This window comes from Apteryx rowi, unplaced genomic scaffold, assembly GCF_003343035.1.
Source record: "Apteryx rowi isolate R43461 unplaced genomic scaffold, aptRow1 scaffold_49, whole genome shotgun sequence".
In the NCBI taxonomy this organism is placed as follows: Eukaryota; Metazoa; Chordata; class Aves; order Apterygiformes; family Apterygidae; genus Apteryx; species Apteryx rowi.
In genome coordinates, this window is record NW_020450749.1 from 1150850 (window position 1) to 1166030 (window position 15181).

Here is a 15181-nt window from a genome sequence, read left to right on the forward strand (position 1 = left end):
AACAAGCACTGGAAACCACCAAATCTGAAGAGGTGCAAACCAGAAATAATTCTTAACTTTGGTGAATTACTATAAAGATATTTACGATGCACCCTGGGACAAGCTAAGTTCAGAAAAATTTAACAACTGTATGACAGAGACATTAACTTCCAAGTCATAAAAACCAACTAAGCAAAGAAAGCAAGAGATAGTTAAAATGAATATCCAGTAAAGGACAACACATTTTACAGGACATTTACGTTAGGAAGAGGTTCAATTTTGCTCTTACAAATGACATAGTCAAGAGACTAACAGACAATTCCAGTGGCTCAAAACATAAATTTAATTGACACTTAAAATGAAGAAAAGCATACAGTTTTTTTTAAAAGAAACTTTATTACAAATCTGTAGGTTTAAGAAAATATCCAAAAACTGTCAAAGTAGTAGGAAAATGCTGTCATCCTATTCACAGTTACCAGTTTTCTCCAATAAACGTAGCATACAAAAATTGATAGAAACCATTGCAATTCTTTTTGATGACACAAGTCAGATATTTCTAAATCTAAATCCCCTGCCAACAACTAAGAGGTCGCTGGCAGCCCAAAGGGAAGATTAATCTGAAAACTAGAAGTTTGGATGAAAAGGCTATATACATATACAGATACTGTATCTTACCACATGTACATGTAACTCAGGGCAAACAAAACATGGCCCAGCACAATATTTAAAGCCTATAAAATCCTGGATAGCAGGGGAATGTGCATGTATGTTATTAAGTTATTCTCTATGCTCTGGCTCCCATTTTCCTTTACATCTCAAACATAATAAAGACCAACTGTTTTCCACACTAATTTACAGAAACAGCTGGAGCTGCTGTATGGTTAAAGCATCTTTTTAGACACAGAAAAGAATGTTAGCTCCATTGCATGCAGGGAAGTGATATAAAAATGTCATGTAGCTAAAATGTAGTTCAAATGTAACATAGTTAATAGTGGGATTTTGAGAAGACTGTACATTGAATTCACTGACCACAAGTGAGCCAACACCTTAAGCTCCCCTGAAAATCCCAGGCTAAAATGACATTTCTAATGTCATTCACAGATAATTCTTAGAACACATGAATGAGGAAAGAATTGTCAGATACATGTTATATTCCTAAACCGAAGCACAGGCTGCTTAGACAAAGGAGAAAGTTTGCCAGTAGGCCAGGGATTAAATCTAAACCTGCCCTACAACTTTAACTCTGGGTGACTGGGTACAACAGGTGGAAGTCGAAGAACAGACCATCCATAACGATATTCTCGCACCCATTTCAACCGCACAGGCCCTAGATTCTGTGACTCAGAGTTGCAGTGCAGAAGAGGCTTTAAAACAAGAAGTGAAAAGATCTTAAAGGAGCAGGACAAAACGGTTCTGCTACAATATTTGCTCAAAGTACGGATACGACCTAAAAGAAAACACGTCTCTTCCCTGTGTAATTTAACTGTTTTTATCAGGTGTTTGAAGAAGACGATGACCTGTTAACCAGAGGACATCCGAGATTTCCCGTTGATCAATCCTCCTTCTGCCAACAGCAACTTGGAAAAGGCCAGTATCATGTTAAAACACTAAACTCAGTGCATTTCATCCATTTTGCTGTTCCAACGTAAGTTGAAAAGCACAGGATCAAGAGTTATTCAAAGAATGCTACTCTGCAGAAGAGCAACTAGAAATCAACAGTCTCTCATCACCACAGCAAACAAGATGGAAGAGGCAGAACTAAACTTACAGCAACCTCCTTCCCCATGCAGACCAGATTAACCCTACATTAATCTGGGCTACCTGGAACATATCTTAAAAGTCATCTGTTGGTAAGGACATTGCCTTATTCTTCTGCACTTACTGAAAATTTGACTTCTAAAACACTGTAAAGAAACAGTCAAAAATCTTCATTCCGAAGATGGAAAATATTTCATGTACATTCTTAGGTGTGGACCTTCAGGCTTGGGAAACGTTTTTCTAGATTGTCAGCAAGTGTCTGATCAGCTTCACGCAATACTTCAAGGAAGCTCTCCACCTGGAAATAAATTGCAAATACAGAAAACACACTTCCATAGAACTCAATTCTTATACTGAACTTAGTCTAAGGGCTTTTCCTCTCCTGTATCTTCCCACCAACAGCAGCCAGGAATGGCCGTTGTACAGAATAGTGGAAAATGCTCCATAGTAGATACTTCCCTCCTAAACCCTGTAATTTCAGTTGGCCTAAGGTCTGACACATACAAGGATTTATTGCCTGCCTTATTGTTTAAAAACACACAAGAAAAGCTCCCTAGGAAATATGATTATAATCACTCTATAAGACTGTAAGGGACAAATTGTCAGCTAGCCTAAGTTTGCACACCTTCATTTACTTCAGCACAGTTTGGCCCTTGGATCAGTCAATGATCTAGGCAAAGTTCTGGCTAAAGCAAGCTAGAAGAGGGAGTAGATAAGATTGCCTAATATTGCATGTTACCTGTTTATAAGCAATTTTGTCATATGTCTATATCTGCTTATGAAAGGCTATGCCACCAGAGTAGTATTTTTTCAGCTATGTTAAAGACTTTGTCATATACTCACTGATGTGAAATATAGAGGCAAGAGGTTCTGAAATGCACAGGAACATGTCTGTTCATTTAAATGTCCCTGGTTTAGTCCTTCTAATATATTTTCCTGAAAAATTAAAAGATGAGAAATACAACTACCATGTCATGAACAGCTGTCAAGGAACAAACTCTCAGCTGCGCACACAGTGTGTACAGTATGCACTTCGCTCTCACAAACAGGTAGAACAACCATGGAACAGAACTTAACAGTTCTATGAAAATACCGGACATAACTAATACAAAAAGGTCAAAAAGGTATGAAAACGGTGTCCTAGTTTTAATGCTCCCATAATAAAAAAGTCCAGCTAAGAAGGTGATAATATAATAGAGGGGTTGACAATCTTTCCTTACGTATACTAACTTCCATTCAAGAGGAACTGGCGACATACACCTAGAGAAATTACCATACAGAAGCTCAGAACATCCGCCTCCCTCTCCTCTAACACATGGTGCTATGGACCTGCCCATCAATTCTCTGGTCCGTTTCCTGTATGGAACTTGCACAAGGGGAAAAGATCACAGAAAAATACCCCCTTAATAGTAATGTTTTTTTTTCTTACCTACCCTGCAAGAATCCATCTTAAAATTTTATTTTTACCTTGGTCAGCTCTTGAAGCATATTAGAAAGTAATTCACAGCAGATATCCTTCAAAATTTTCAAATGGAAGTCTTCCTCATGTAGTTCTGCCTTTCCGGTTTCATCTTGTTTGGATTTCTTTGAGTCATCCACAGACCTCTTCCCACAGCCTTCCATGTATTGTAAGATACGAATCAAGCTTCCGATCAGAGGCATATCTAATATACAGTAATAAGAAACTAAGTTTAACACCGAAATTTTTTCTCCACCTGTTCTCAACAGATTAGAATTTTGAAACACAGAGGAAGGTTTTATACAAAGGATATAGGAATGTATATACTGACACTGCTGTGTTTATATCAGTCAAAGAATGTTTTAAAAAGGCAAGTGGAAGCATAACAAAAAACCCAAACCACTCTTTACTGCAAGCTAACCTGTATCTATAAAAATTACATGTCAGTGGTAAGAAATATGAGGAGAATGTCTCCGGTAGTAGCTTAGAGCAAGCACAATCCTTTCCAGAGTCCTGTGGGGCAATAACACTGACTCACATTCCCAAGACAGCCTTTTAATTCTAAAGACTGCTCAATGGATCGAACAAGTGATAAAGATGCGTTTAAGGAAATGCCATAGCTCCTTCTCTTAGAATAACCACTATCAAGACCTCATATCTTAGCAAAAATGAATTATGCAATTTTCATGCATCAAACTTTACTCAGTGCAGAGGGGACTGAACACAATCTGCAGATTCTACTATCATAACTCTTTGTGCCTGGACTTTGAACTAAATGTGATTTTTAGGGTCATTAGTAAAGAACCTTACAGTGTTCAAGCATCTCTCTGAATTTTGTGTTCTGAAATGACAGCTAGTAAAGAGTAATAAATTAACCATCTCTCACCCCATATACATAAAGTTAATTGTAAAAATAGTTTAAAAAAAGAAAGAAAAAAAAGAAAATCAAGAAAAAGGCATCACTTGCTTTTCCTCATCTTGACATATTCTTGTTCCGTCTGCGAAGCAAACATAGCAGACAATACAGACAAAATAGAGGCCAGTACAGTTTTCTGCTCCTGAACAATGATCGCTGGATCATCTGGTTGGCAGAGTTCATGGCAAACTAGGTCATAAAGCAAACTCCAAGTCTCTTTTCCTCCATCGGGAGCCTGCACTTGAGAAGGAAAAAAAAAAAAAAAAAAAAACACACCCACACCCACACACCAAATTCAATCTAGGTACATTTTTTCCCATTAAATATCTGATGATCTAAAAGTTATTGCCATTCTCGGTCCCACCACATGTAGCAACTCAATTATCTTACCAATAGCCTGAATGCCCTCATCCACCGTGGTTAGGAGCTGCAAGATATGCATATAGACATCAAGTCCTTCTGGATTATCAGAGCTACACAGAACAGAACAAAAACCAAAGCCAAATTAAAGACCTGATTACTGAGAAGTTTATACTTTCAATTTGTTTCAGATCCTCAACAGACCACCAGCAATCACTGCGGTGCTCTTTGTTTACAAGCTAGTTGGCTAATTTCAAATGATAAGTAGAGGCATATGTATTCTACCAACCTGGCAAACTACGTAGCTCCCACTGAAAAGAGATTTTCAAGACATGGGCCTTAACAAGGTTATGAGGAGTCTCCCCAGGCACAAAACTGGAAGAAAAGCACACATACCGGACTTGTTTGGCTGCTTCAAGTATACAAGGCACAATCTTAAAATCTGGAAGTTCTTCAGGGGAATCGTCTATAGATGGTCCCATGGACTGACAAGTGCCATTTTTAATCCAGTTTAACATTAGCTCTTCATCTAGATCAAAGAGTTTGTCCACCACTTCACCCACTTTTACCAGCAATTCAACTGCACAAGAAAGAATATATCAAATTCAAGAACAGAAAAAATTAAGAGCAAAAATTAGTTCACAAAATGCTAACATATAAAAGTATTCAGAGCAAATACAGTGCTGAAATATATTAGTTTCACTCATGATCTACTGACGGATACAATGCTTAATTCCTTTTTGTGGCAAAAATGAGGTGAAGAGTTTGCTAAACAGGGATTGTTGGAAAACCTACTGACACCTTCTATTTTATCATGCCATTTACAAAGTATGAACTTCATTCTGCAAAGAGACTTTGAGCTTGAGGCTCCTGAAAAGTCATAACTTCAGCTTCTGAAATCATAACCCCCACAATTTGTACCTAAATATGCAGTTTTCTGCTAACCTTTCACCTGTCAATCAGCATATTACTTAAACAGATCTCTGATTTCAATTGGACTGAGTGTGATTTCTGTGCATTACATCTTTTAAAAAGAACAGCAAAGTTGGCATTCTTCAAATTCCAAAAGCTTAATTATCAGGATTTCTAGACAAATGATTATTGCTGTTACAATTCAATCGAACTTGCAAAATAAATGCTGTTCAAAATGTTTCCATTATTTGTTGCCTAATTAGTAGATTAGTGCTATCAAGAAAAAGAAGAGACTTAAGTACCACTGACTACACACCAAAGCTTATGTAGTATTCTGCTGACAAAGTAACTGAACCATTTTAACACTTAGCATTCCTCAAATACGGTAGTTTTAAAAATGGAAAATACATCTCTGATCCAAAAAAATTTTAAATTAAGTCTTATATCAATAGTGATATATGTATATCTCTTAATAAGGACTATGTCCTTTCCTTCACTGTGCCAAATTAAAGTTTCTCCATTACAGTTTGTTTTAATCACCCACAAAGCTTTTTTTACTCATCTATGTGTGTTTTTTTATTGAGCTTATATACATCTATAAACCCTGCAAAAGCAACCCAAGTTTATTTTGGTGTCCTTTAAATTCATGAGGTCCACTTTATTATAAATTCTGCACTCCCAATTGAAAATACGTGTCGCTGAAATTGCATACTTCAGTGATTACTTTTTCTGCAAACATCCACTAATTTACAACTTGCTATGGCAACTTACCATTTGTAGAGCTTGACATGATAAAGCAAACACAGTCATAGACAGACGGGCTTTCGCGGATTCTCTCAACCCAGACATTGGCCACCTCAGGCTGGGAGAGGCAAGTTAACAGCAACCTAGACAAGAATTGCCCGTTTAACAGATTAGAAACCAACAGATTGGTTTTAACTGTACCACTGTAAATCCAAAATATTTACAGTGATGTGATGGAAACAGAAATAGAGCCCACAGCAAATCATTTCCAGAACAATGTGAAAATGACAAAGGGATAGGATGTCAATTTTCTTCATAGAACTATATTAATTAGTGATATATTAATTACTAAGAAGTCCTACCTGCTTGTTTCCAGAAGAGTTGGAGAGTCTGAATCACACAAACGTTGCAATAACACTTGGCTGTAAGCAGAAAATTCAAGATAGTTTTAATAAAAAACATCTTTGTGAAAAAAGACTGTAAAAAGATTAATTTTTACAGCTACAGCCATATTCTAAGATTAAAGCCAGCCTTTCCAGCTTGTGCACGCACCTCCAGTTTTTCAATATTGCCAGACTTAGAAATTAATAATTCAAGAGCTTCATTGGTGATGACAAAGAACTGATGGTCTGTATCCCTTCTTTTATCTTCACTGAACACTTCTCAGTCAGTTACAGTTAGCCAAAAAGGCTTGAATGAAGATGAGGCAAGGAAGCAAACTTAGTTCCTTTTATAATATATTTTGCATGACGGTCCAGCAAATAAGTAAATTTAGTTTAAATTATCTTCCTTACATTTAACAGGACAGAAGAAATCATCATATTCATTTTATCAAGTCTAATTATTAGTTTTAAGAAAAATCTAATAATTAAAATTCACCTATTCAGTCCAAAATCCGTTACTAAAACCAACGTTCACACATGCATGTATAAAGCACATACACACTTACCCAAGATTCTCATCTTTGCTAATGGACATGCATATGTCTTGGAAACAAGCCATATTTCCCAGTATTCCCACACAGATTTCCTGAAAAGTTAAAACACAGTATTATTAAACTACCGCAACATAGTTCACAATTTTGTTTCCGTGGCCACCATAAAAAGTAAGAAAGGTTCAAAAACGTTTTCCAGTTTGATTTCTGAGTTCATACAATCCATCAACTTCAAGACAGAGATGCAGATCTTCTGAAGGATGTTGTCAGACTGGCTGAAAACGTGAGAGATACTATTCAGATATTTATCATAGTTAAGGTGTTCCACAGAAGAGAATATACCTTAAAACCAACTTTGCTCACATACTCTCAATCTCTCTCTCTCTCTCTCTCTCTCTTTTTATATATACACACACGCATACACACGCTGTTTTGAAGCTAATTTGGCACCCCTACTATTAAAGCAGTACAGAGTCCTAAGAACAAAAACATCAACATATAAATACAACATGCACAGATATTCGCTTCCTCTTAAAAGAAAGGGGTCTCAATATAAACTTCCAGCAAAGCCCATCTTCTGAGCATAGAGATTTTTAAAAAACAATGTGATGCATCCCATTAGGATATTCAACCCCAGACAATCATCAATAAAAAAAAAGCACACTTCTACAAAGGGAACTAAGAGCTCTGAAAAACCTGCAAGTGATTGGTGCTAACACAGAATGTCCTAGGAATCTCTTGATTTCAGCAAAGGAAAGTTGGCAACCAACCCTGACCAGTCAAGGACATCATCTTTATGAACGTTTTGCTATCTCCGCTAAATTTCACCATACATTCTAGCTGCCACTACCTCAAAAAAAATAACCTGCCACTGTTACTACTATTAGCAGTAACAGCCAAATTGCATTGGTTTCCAAATTTCTGTTGTACTTTCATATAATAAAGTCCTAAACTTTCAAAACTTATGCATCTCTAACTCATCTCCTCCTGAAGAAAGCTTCTGGTAACTTCAAAGGAAGCAGGTGTTATACCAATACCGAGTACCTTTGAGAACTCTATCTTAAATTTCTAAACACTAGTGAACTGTGACATACAAGCTGCAAAACAATTATATCAAAACAAAGAGGGATAAAAAAAAGCTTTAAGTACTCACGTCTAACAGTTCCCAATACCTACAATTATTTTCACAGATCTGATTTAACAAATTCATAATCCTTTCTATTCAGTAATCATGAAACAAGTAGTAAGAAAAAAAGAAAGTCCAATCACTACTGATTTTTATAGCAAGCCTTATTATGAGGTTTGGAACACTTAACCCTTTATCAATAGCAACATATATCAACTTCAGCGTTACTGAAATAATTATTGATTAGACCATGTTAGAGACACTGTGCAAAAAAAGCAATTTTAGTTTGGATTTTGTGTGTTTTGTTTCCTCTCCTTACTCATTCAAATATGCAATGGGAGGAGGAGGGAAATATTTTGTGAATGCATGTACAGAGCTATCTAATGTTGCTATTAATATGGGACAGCTTTATGACAGTCTGTACTTACAGTAAGGCGAGGACATTTTGACTTTGCAAAAACTCCCATGAATATATCGGGGGCATTGAACTCTTGAAGAAATAAAGCAACATCCTGTGGAAAAAGCAAATGGAGAAGTAAATTGCCTTCAATAATTTCTGAACACAGGTCAAACCTTTTCTCGCAGAACAAGGACTGGATCAAATAGATGTCAAACTCATTACAAAACATCAAGTATTTACCCACAATTAATAGCAATAATATGCTATACCACCATCCTCACTGTTCAATGAGGGAAGTCCAGCAAGCCTCTATGATTAAAGACGCTGGTAGTATGTTGTGCAACGAGCCAAACCAAACAGTCACATTCAGTTTCTCTTGTTTTCCGTCTCACAGAAGGTCAGACATAGAATTCAGGAAATGCCATTTTCTTGGACCATGACATAATCCAGGCAAATCAAAAGAAACAGGGAAGGGATTACCATTGGCACTTGCTCAGAGCATACAGAGGAGGAACGTCTTAGAAATCTCCTCCTCATTTCACCTCATTAAACCACAAGATTAGTTCTCTATTTAGGAGTGAAGGGCATATCTTCCACATTTATTTAAAATATCTAAACAAAGAACAAGAAAAAAAATTTCTCTTATTTGAGAAAAGAATCTTGAGAAAAAAGATCTTTCTCTTACTTTGTTCCAGTATTTGAGACTGTTCAGAAAAAATCCAAAAGATTATATTAAACTGCCATTATGAATCTGCAGCTAAAGTTTAAAAGTTGTTTATGCACAGACAACTACGTTTACTAGCATGATGCATTATGATGGCTAGAGAAAAATATGCCGTTTTAGAAACAGAGCCAATATTATCTCTGCAGTCGAACTCCTGAAGATAAAAGCTATGCACCAGAGGTAACTTCAGCCACAGCTACGGTACCGTGTCCTAATGACTCAAGGCTCCTGCTCAACTCCTGGGCATAGTACAAGCAACCAAGAGTTCTGACTGCGGTCCCGCTTAGGCCAGCTGATCCTAAGCACTAGCACTGCCCGATCCCTGAGACACCTGGAGGGAAGGTCTGGCAGACCGTGTGTGTGTGTGTGGGGGGGGGGGGGTTGTTGCTGGTTGTTTTGGTTTTTTTTTTTTACATTCCCATGCAATTCTGCTTTGCAGCCCCCAACACCAGCACGGTGCCCAGCAGCCAGGGTGCAAGAGAAGGCCTTTCGCAAACGAGCGACGTAGAGAAGCGGCGGCGGCGGCGGCCAGACGAGCGGGCGGCCGGCGAGCGCGGCTCTCGGCCCCCCTCTGGCAGCGCCTGGAACGAAGCCGCCCGGCCGCGGCGCGGCGGCGGGAGCTGCCCGCAGCCCCCCGGCGCTCGCCGCCCCTCCCGGAGCCCCCTACCTCGTCCATCGACATGTCCCACACTTTGCAGATGTCGTTCTCCATCTCCTCGTCCAGCTCCGCCCGCTCGCCCTCGCGGCTCACGCCGGGCTCGCCCTGCTCGGGGCTGATGACCTGCGCGGACAGGGGCGGCCGTGAGCTGCGCCGCGGGACCCCCGCGACCGTTGCGACCGTTGCAGCGAGCGCGCGCCGGCCCCGCCCTGGGGGCGCCCCCCCACACACACCCCCCGCCGCGCCGCCGCACCTCGATGAGGCGGGTGAGGATGCTGAAGAGCCAGTGCTTGCTGTACACCGTGCCGCCCACCGCGTCGCCCTCCTCCTCCTCCGCCTCGCTGGAGGGCGGCGAGGGGTTGCGGTCCATGGCGCCCCGCCACCAGGCCCCGCCGCCGCCGCCAACGAGGCGCCCGGAGCGGCGAGAGCGGCGCAGCGCCGCGCCGCGCAACGCAGCGCCCCCTGGCGGGGCGGCGCGGGCGGCCGCCGCGCACCCCCCCCCCCCCTCCCGCGGCCGGTCCGAACCGGTCCGCGCCGCCCGTTAAAGCAGAGCCGCGAGCGCGAGAGGCGCGAGTGCAACGTGTCTTTATTCGGGACACACAGAGGGGCGCGCGGGGGGGCCGCGTTAGTATTTCGAGGGGAGGCCGGCGGGCCGGTAGCGGTTGGGGTCCCCGCCGCCCCTGCCCCACGCGTTGGCCTCTTGGTCAGCCCGCGTGTCTTCGGCGCCGCGGCCGCTGGTGTCCGTCTGCCAGCTTTCCCGGGCGTCGCTAGCAAGAGGGGAAAAAGGGCCACTTGAAGCAACCAGCATTTTAACGCCCTGTAGCGGTATCTCTTTGTGTTGGTTTCCTTGTTCACGTCAGCTTAGCTTTTCCGTAGGACTTCTCAGTGTGGGATGCAAACACTAAGCCCTTATCTGAGGACCCCCGTAACTGCCATGTTGGAAATGAATCAGCAAGGAAAAAGTCCCGTATCACCAGAAGCGCAGAGGTAGGACACCTGCCCACTTCRGGGAAAACGAGAAAAGCCTCATTCCCATGCGAGAGGAGAGGCACCTTTCCGTAGGGAGACAGGTTCAGACATCGAGTGCTTCCCCGCCTCCACGCTCCTAGGTCAAAAGCTGAGTACAACTCAGCAGGGCCTTCACCCTAACTGAAGTGCCCGGCTCCCCAGGAACTCGCTGGTCTCAAGCCACATATGCACCATTTACCTGATCAGTCTGGCAGCCCAAGCACCACCAGGGCCTCTTTGGGYAGCCTCGTAATTCCCACGAGCGTGGAAATATTTGTCCGCTCCTATATAGTTCGCCTCACGCATGTCTCTGTATGCTCTAAGCATATCCCATGCCCCTGAAGAAAGCAGAGAGATTATGTTAATTTTAAAGACTCTTCTTCAGCAACAAGCACCATTTCAGCCAGGGGCTCATGGATTACTGCTCGGCCAAAAAGTGTCCCCAAGGCTCCCCTGAGAAAGTTCCTTTATCAACCTTCATTTTTACTAGGGGACAATCTGCAAAGAAGAAATTGCTCTCTACAGAGAGCAACGGCCCTGTGGTTGCACACTATGCACTGGAGGAGCCACCAGCTTCATGTTGGCCTGTTGGCTGCAGAGGGTTTATGTGGCCAGTTTATCCACAAAAAGTTCCTTCCCCATGAGCACTCCCATGAGTTCCTGCAGCTCCTGTTCCTTGCCTTGGCTGCAGGGGCTCCTCCAAGCCTGAGCTTGGACCCATCTCGTGAAACCCTTTGTGCTCTGCTTGAAAAAACCCGAGGAATGCTAACACAGGGAAGCACTTCTCCACACGGGCCTTTCACAGGGGTGTGCTCACAGAAAGGCCCTGCAGGGGCTGAGCACTGGCCTCTCCCAGTAAGAGACCAGCAGGGGCCCTGAGGTGGAGGTGGGGACCTCCCTGTCCAGGGGACTGCTCCCGTGGACTGCACATAGCCTTTGCTCGGGGAGAAGTTTCCTGAGAGAAAGACTCATGGTAACAGACCAACTTACCTCCCACGGCATCCTTGATAAATTTTCCACCCCTGTATAAAGGGTTGTCAGCACTTGCGCATACAGTAATGGAGAGCAACATGAGGCAGACACAGAGCTTCATAGTTCTCTTCCCAAGGCTGTCACAGAGCTGTGAGAAAACCTGAGAGATTAGCAGCATTTGAAGCACCTTCTAGAGATTTCTGACATAAGATTCATCACGCTCCCAGCTGTTCCAGGGCAGCTGCATCAGTAGCTGGTGCCAACCCCAGCACTGATAGCTAGCCCAAGAACCCCCTTCTTCCCCTGCAAGGACTGATGCCCTCTGTGGGAGCAGAGCTAAACTCAGGACTCCTCTCAGACAGGCATGAGAAACTTGCATTTTAGCATTCCCTGCTGCTCCTTTCGACTCAGTACAAAGGAGTCCCATATGCTAAAGCATTAGTCCTGTTCCTGAATACCAGATAAAAACATTGCTTCTATCTCTCAGATGCACAAAGTCACTCACCACTGTAGAAAGGCAAAGCCACGAGGAGATGAAGTTTTGTCTTGTGTCCTCAGAGTCAGAAAGGGTATTTATAAGCAATTCAAACAGAAAAAAAGAGGAAATTGGAACGGATTCCCAAGGCTGGGAATTTCCCAACCCCACTCCAATTTCAACACAGAAAACATTACAGGAAGCCTGTTCTTGTCCTTACTGAAAGTCCATAGCTCCTGTTGCACAATTAAAACAAAAAGTATATAGCACTTCTTCAAATGTCCTCAGGCTTATTTGCTCCTCATAACAAACAGGTTGGGAAGCTGCCTTGAAGACAGAAATGGGCTTGAAGCATTATAGTTGGCTTAAGTGTAACACTTCTTTTTGGATCTTGTCCTGGAGAGAATTCAGAGAAGTTGCCCGATCATCTGCATTTACCGTGAAACACAAGGTCAGATCTCTATCTGGAAGTAAAGATCAACTGCCTTACCAGGCCTGATGCAGGAACCTCTAAACGAAAGTCCCATGCGTGCTGAGATGACGGAGTTGATGGACAGGCGAACATGAAGCGTTGCTCTTGGGCTCCATTGCAAAACAAACTGTGTACACCTACATCCCTGCTGGTAATGCTTTAAGGTAGCGTGTCCTCAAGCCATCATGAGGAAGGCTTGTATGGGTCATCCTTCCACTGTTTGCTCTCATGGATCCCTCTCAAGGAACTTTATGCCATTCTGCTGCAATATCAGCTCAGTGGGGTTCAGATGGTCTAAAGGGATGTTTTTGATGCAATGGTATAGAAAAAACATTTTAGCAAAAGGAAATCCACACGGCTACATCTCAGAGGGATTTTAAATTAAGTGTATTAACCACCAGGCCCTTCTGGTATGGTTCATAGTTTGAGTACCCACTACTCCCTCGTTAGGAGCCAGGTCATTGAGAGATGTCTCAAAAAGTCTGCTTGGTACTTGCTTCCCTTGTGTAACAACTGCTTTCCCTGCTGAAGGCTCTGGGTTGGGCCTGGGTTTGGCAGTTTCACTTTAGGTTCGATGCATATAATGTCTCCCCGTTGTATGGTCTCATACATGATTTAACATGTTTCTTTCTAACATTCTCTGCAGAAGACATTTGTGTAATTGTCCCATTCACCACTGTCCCTTAAACAATTAGCAACTGGAGTTGAAGGGCAGCACGTGAGGTAAGAGGCATGATAGCAGAGCTAATGAAGTGCCAGCAGCTAACTTCCCCGGGGCATCCCTGGGCTTCAAACAAGAGCTTACCAGAGGAAGAGACACTTTCTAGAAACAGGCCTAGAGGGGAAAGATATATTCTCTAGTACACCACATCTCTGAAAGAAATAACTTGAGACAAGGGAAATTTGACTTGTCACCACTTGGAAAAGGAAACTGCAAAAAGCAGCAGGCCAGACATAGTTTTGTCCCCCACTACCCATGAACCTCATGCCTAATGGTGTAACAGCTCAGTTATTCTAAGGCCTGGAGTGCTTTATTTTGCTGCACTGTTCACATCTTGGTGACAACTCMTGCCTTTAAGGTACACATCACTTCACGTTCCTTCTCTGTTGGCTGCAGGTGACCCTGCCTGTCTCACTTTAGTCCTAATTGAAAAAGAAAAAAAAAAAAAGACAGGAAAATGTTTCCTTGAGGTTGGGGTAGAGGCTCAATAACACACATGCCATTGTGCCCAGGGACCTAGAACATTGCACTGCCTGCAGAACCAACTTAAGGAACATTTCCCTGCAAGAGCTCAGACATTTTTGGACCATAGAGGATATTTCTGAGTCTTCTGATCTAATCTCATTTGTTCCACGTGGGCTCCAAACCAAAATTTTCTACAAGTAGCACAACTGCGAGCATGCAGAAGGGTTTGAATGGAATAATCCTTTCTGGTCCAGCACCAAAACACACACTGCGAGTTTACTGCAGTATTTAACACACTCAGCCAACATAGCACAATGAGGGGCCCCTCTGGGACTTTCTTCCACATGTGTACATTCTGATATATTCAAGATAAAAGATACTTGGAAAATCCACCCCTCACACAGTTTGTTCTTTAATTCTAAAGATCTATAAATGCAACCTACATTCTGCAATCTAGTTATTTTGCAATCCAAATCAATAAACCTGATTGAGAAATAGGTGGAGGTGAATTGTCAGCTCAAGCACAATTGCACRTGCAATTATTCTCGATTCTGGGAAATAATACTGCCTTATCTAAGCTTACCCAAGCAACAACTGACTTCAGGGAATTCTGTCATACTGCTGTGTGGAATATTTACCAACACCATACCCCTCAGCCTCAGGCTTATAAACATTTATAGATACTTATCTTAAATAAAATTAATATCCCAGTATGTTTTGGTAATGATTCTAACAGTAAAATAATGTTTTGAGGCACACGTGGGGCATTTTTAAGAGCCACCTCTATTTAGAGTCTATCCAGACTTTGTCTCTGCTTCTTCAGGGCCCCTGCCACCAAGGGTCAGCTAGCAAAAAAACGAACGCACTCCTCTGCTTCAGCACCGGTCAGTTTAAACCATGAATGGCGTACGCCTGCGTGGCTGACGGCAGCTGGTAGGCGCTGTGTCGTCTCCAGTGCGATCCTTGAGGAGGCTTTAGGATGACGGTGCTGCCCTGTACAACTGATGTTCTAAAGATGAGATCATTTAATTTCACATATCCTTCACCTTACCAATATATGAAAATACGCGCATCAAGAATAGGAAACAACAATTTTCT

The 15181-nt window shown here is 42.3% G+C and overlaps 2 protein-coding genes across 4 annotated transcripts; both read right to left on the reverse strand.

Moving 5' to 3' along the window:
• Positions 1-256: 256 nt before the first annotated feature.
• On the reverse strand, positions 257-10381 carry SAAL1 (serum amyloid A like 1). Its single transcript, XM_026078868.1, has 12 exons — positions 10224-10381; positions 9980-10093; positions 8617-8700; positions 7078-7157; positions 6491-6550; positions 6156-6271; positions 4869-5052; positions 4503-4585; positions 4164-4352; positions 3205-3401; positions 2581-2673; positions 257-2035 (listed from the first exon to the last, which is right to left on the reverse strand). The coding sequence occupies exons 1-12, from the start codon at positions 10338-10340 to the stop codon at positions 1943-1945; spliced, it is 1410 nt and encodes a 469-aa protein (XP_025934653.1). The 5' UTR covers positions 10341-10381; the 3' UTR covers positions 257-1942.
• A 158-nt stretch (positions 10382-10539) lies between these two features.
• On the reverse strand, positions 10540-15083 carry LOC112972403 (serum amyloid A protein-like). Of its 3 annotated transcripts, none has more exons than XM_026078871.1 (4): positions 12916-15083; positions 11969-12098; positions 11178-11316; positions 10540-10737 (listed from the first exon to the last, which is right to left on the reverse strand). In XM_026078871.1, the coding sequence occupies exons 1-4, from the start codon at positions 12988-12990 to the stop codon at positions 10596-10598; spliced, it is 486 nt and encodes a 161-aa protein (XP_025934656.1). In that variant the 5' UTR covers positions 12991-15083; the 3' UTR covers positions 10540-10595. The 3 variants fall into 3 exon arrangements, with proteins under 3 accessions (XP_025934656.1, XP_025934654.1, XP_025934657.1); XM_026078869.1 differs by having other exon boundaries at positions 11969-12110; XM_026078872.1 differs by having other exon boundaries at positions 11969-12821; positions 12916-13006.
• Between the last annotated feature and the right edge of the window lie 98 nt (positions 15084-15181).

Excerpts from the sequence above, each read along its gene's own strand:
- SAAL1 (XM_026078868.1), bottom strand. The coding sequence starts at position 10,340 with ATGGACCGCAACCCCTCGCCGCCCTCCAGCGAGGCGGAGGAGGAGGAG. Across the intron at positions 6,272-6,490 it reads ACTCTTCTGGAAACAAGCAG|GTTGCTGTTAACTTGCCTCT; the intron begins GTAGGACTTCTT and ends ATTCTTGTCTAG. Across the intron at positions 5,053-6,155 it reads CATGTCAAGCTCTACAAATG|TTGAATTGCTGGTAAAAGTG; the intron begins GTAAGTTGCCAT and ends TTTCTTGTGCAG.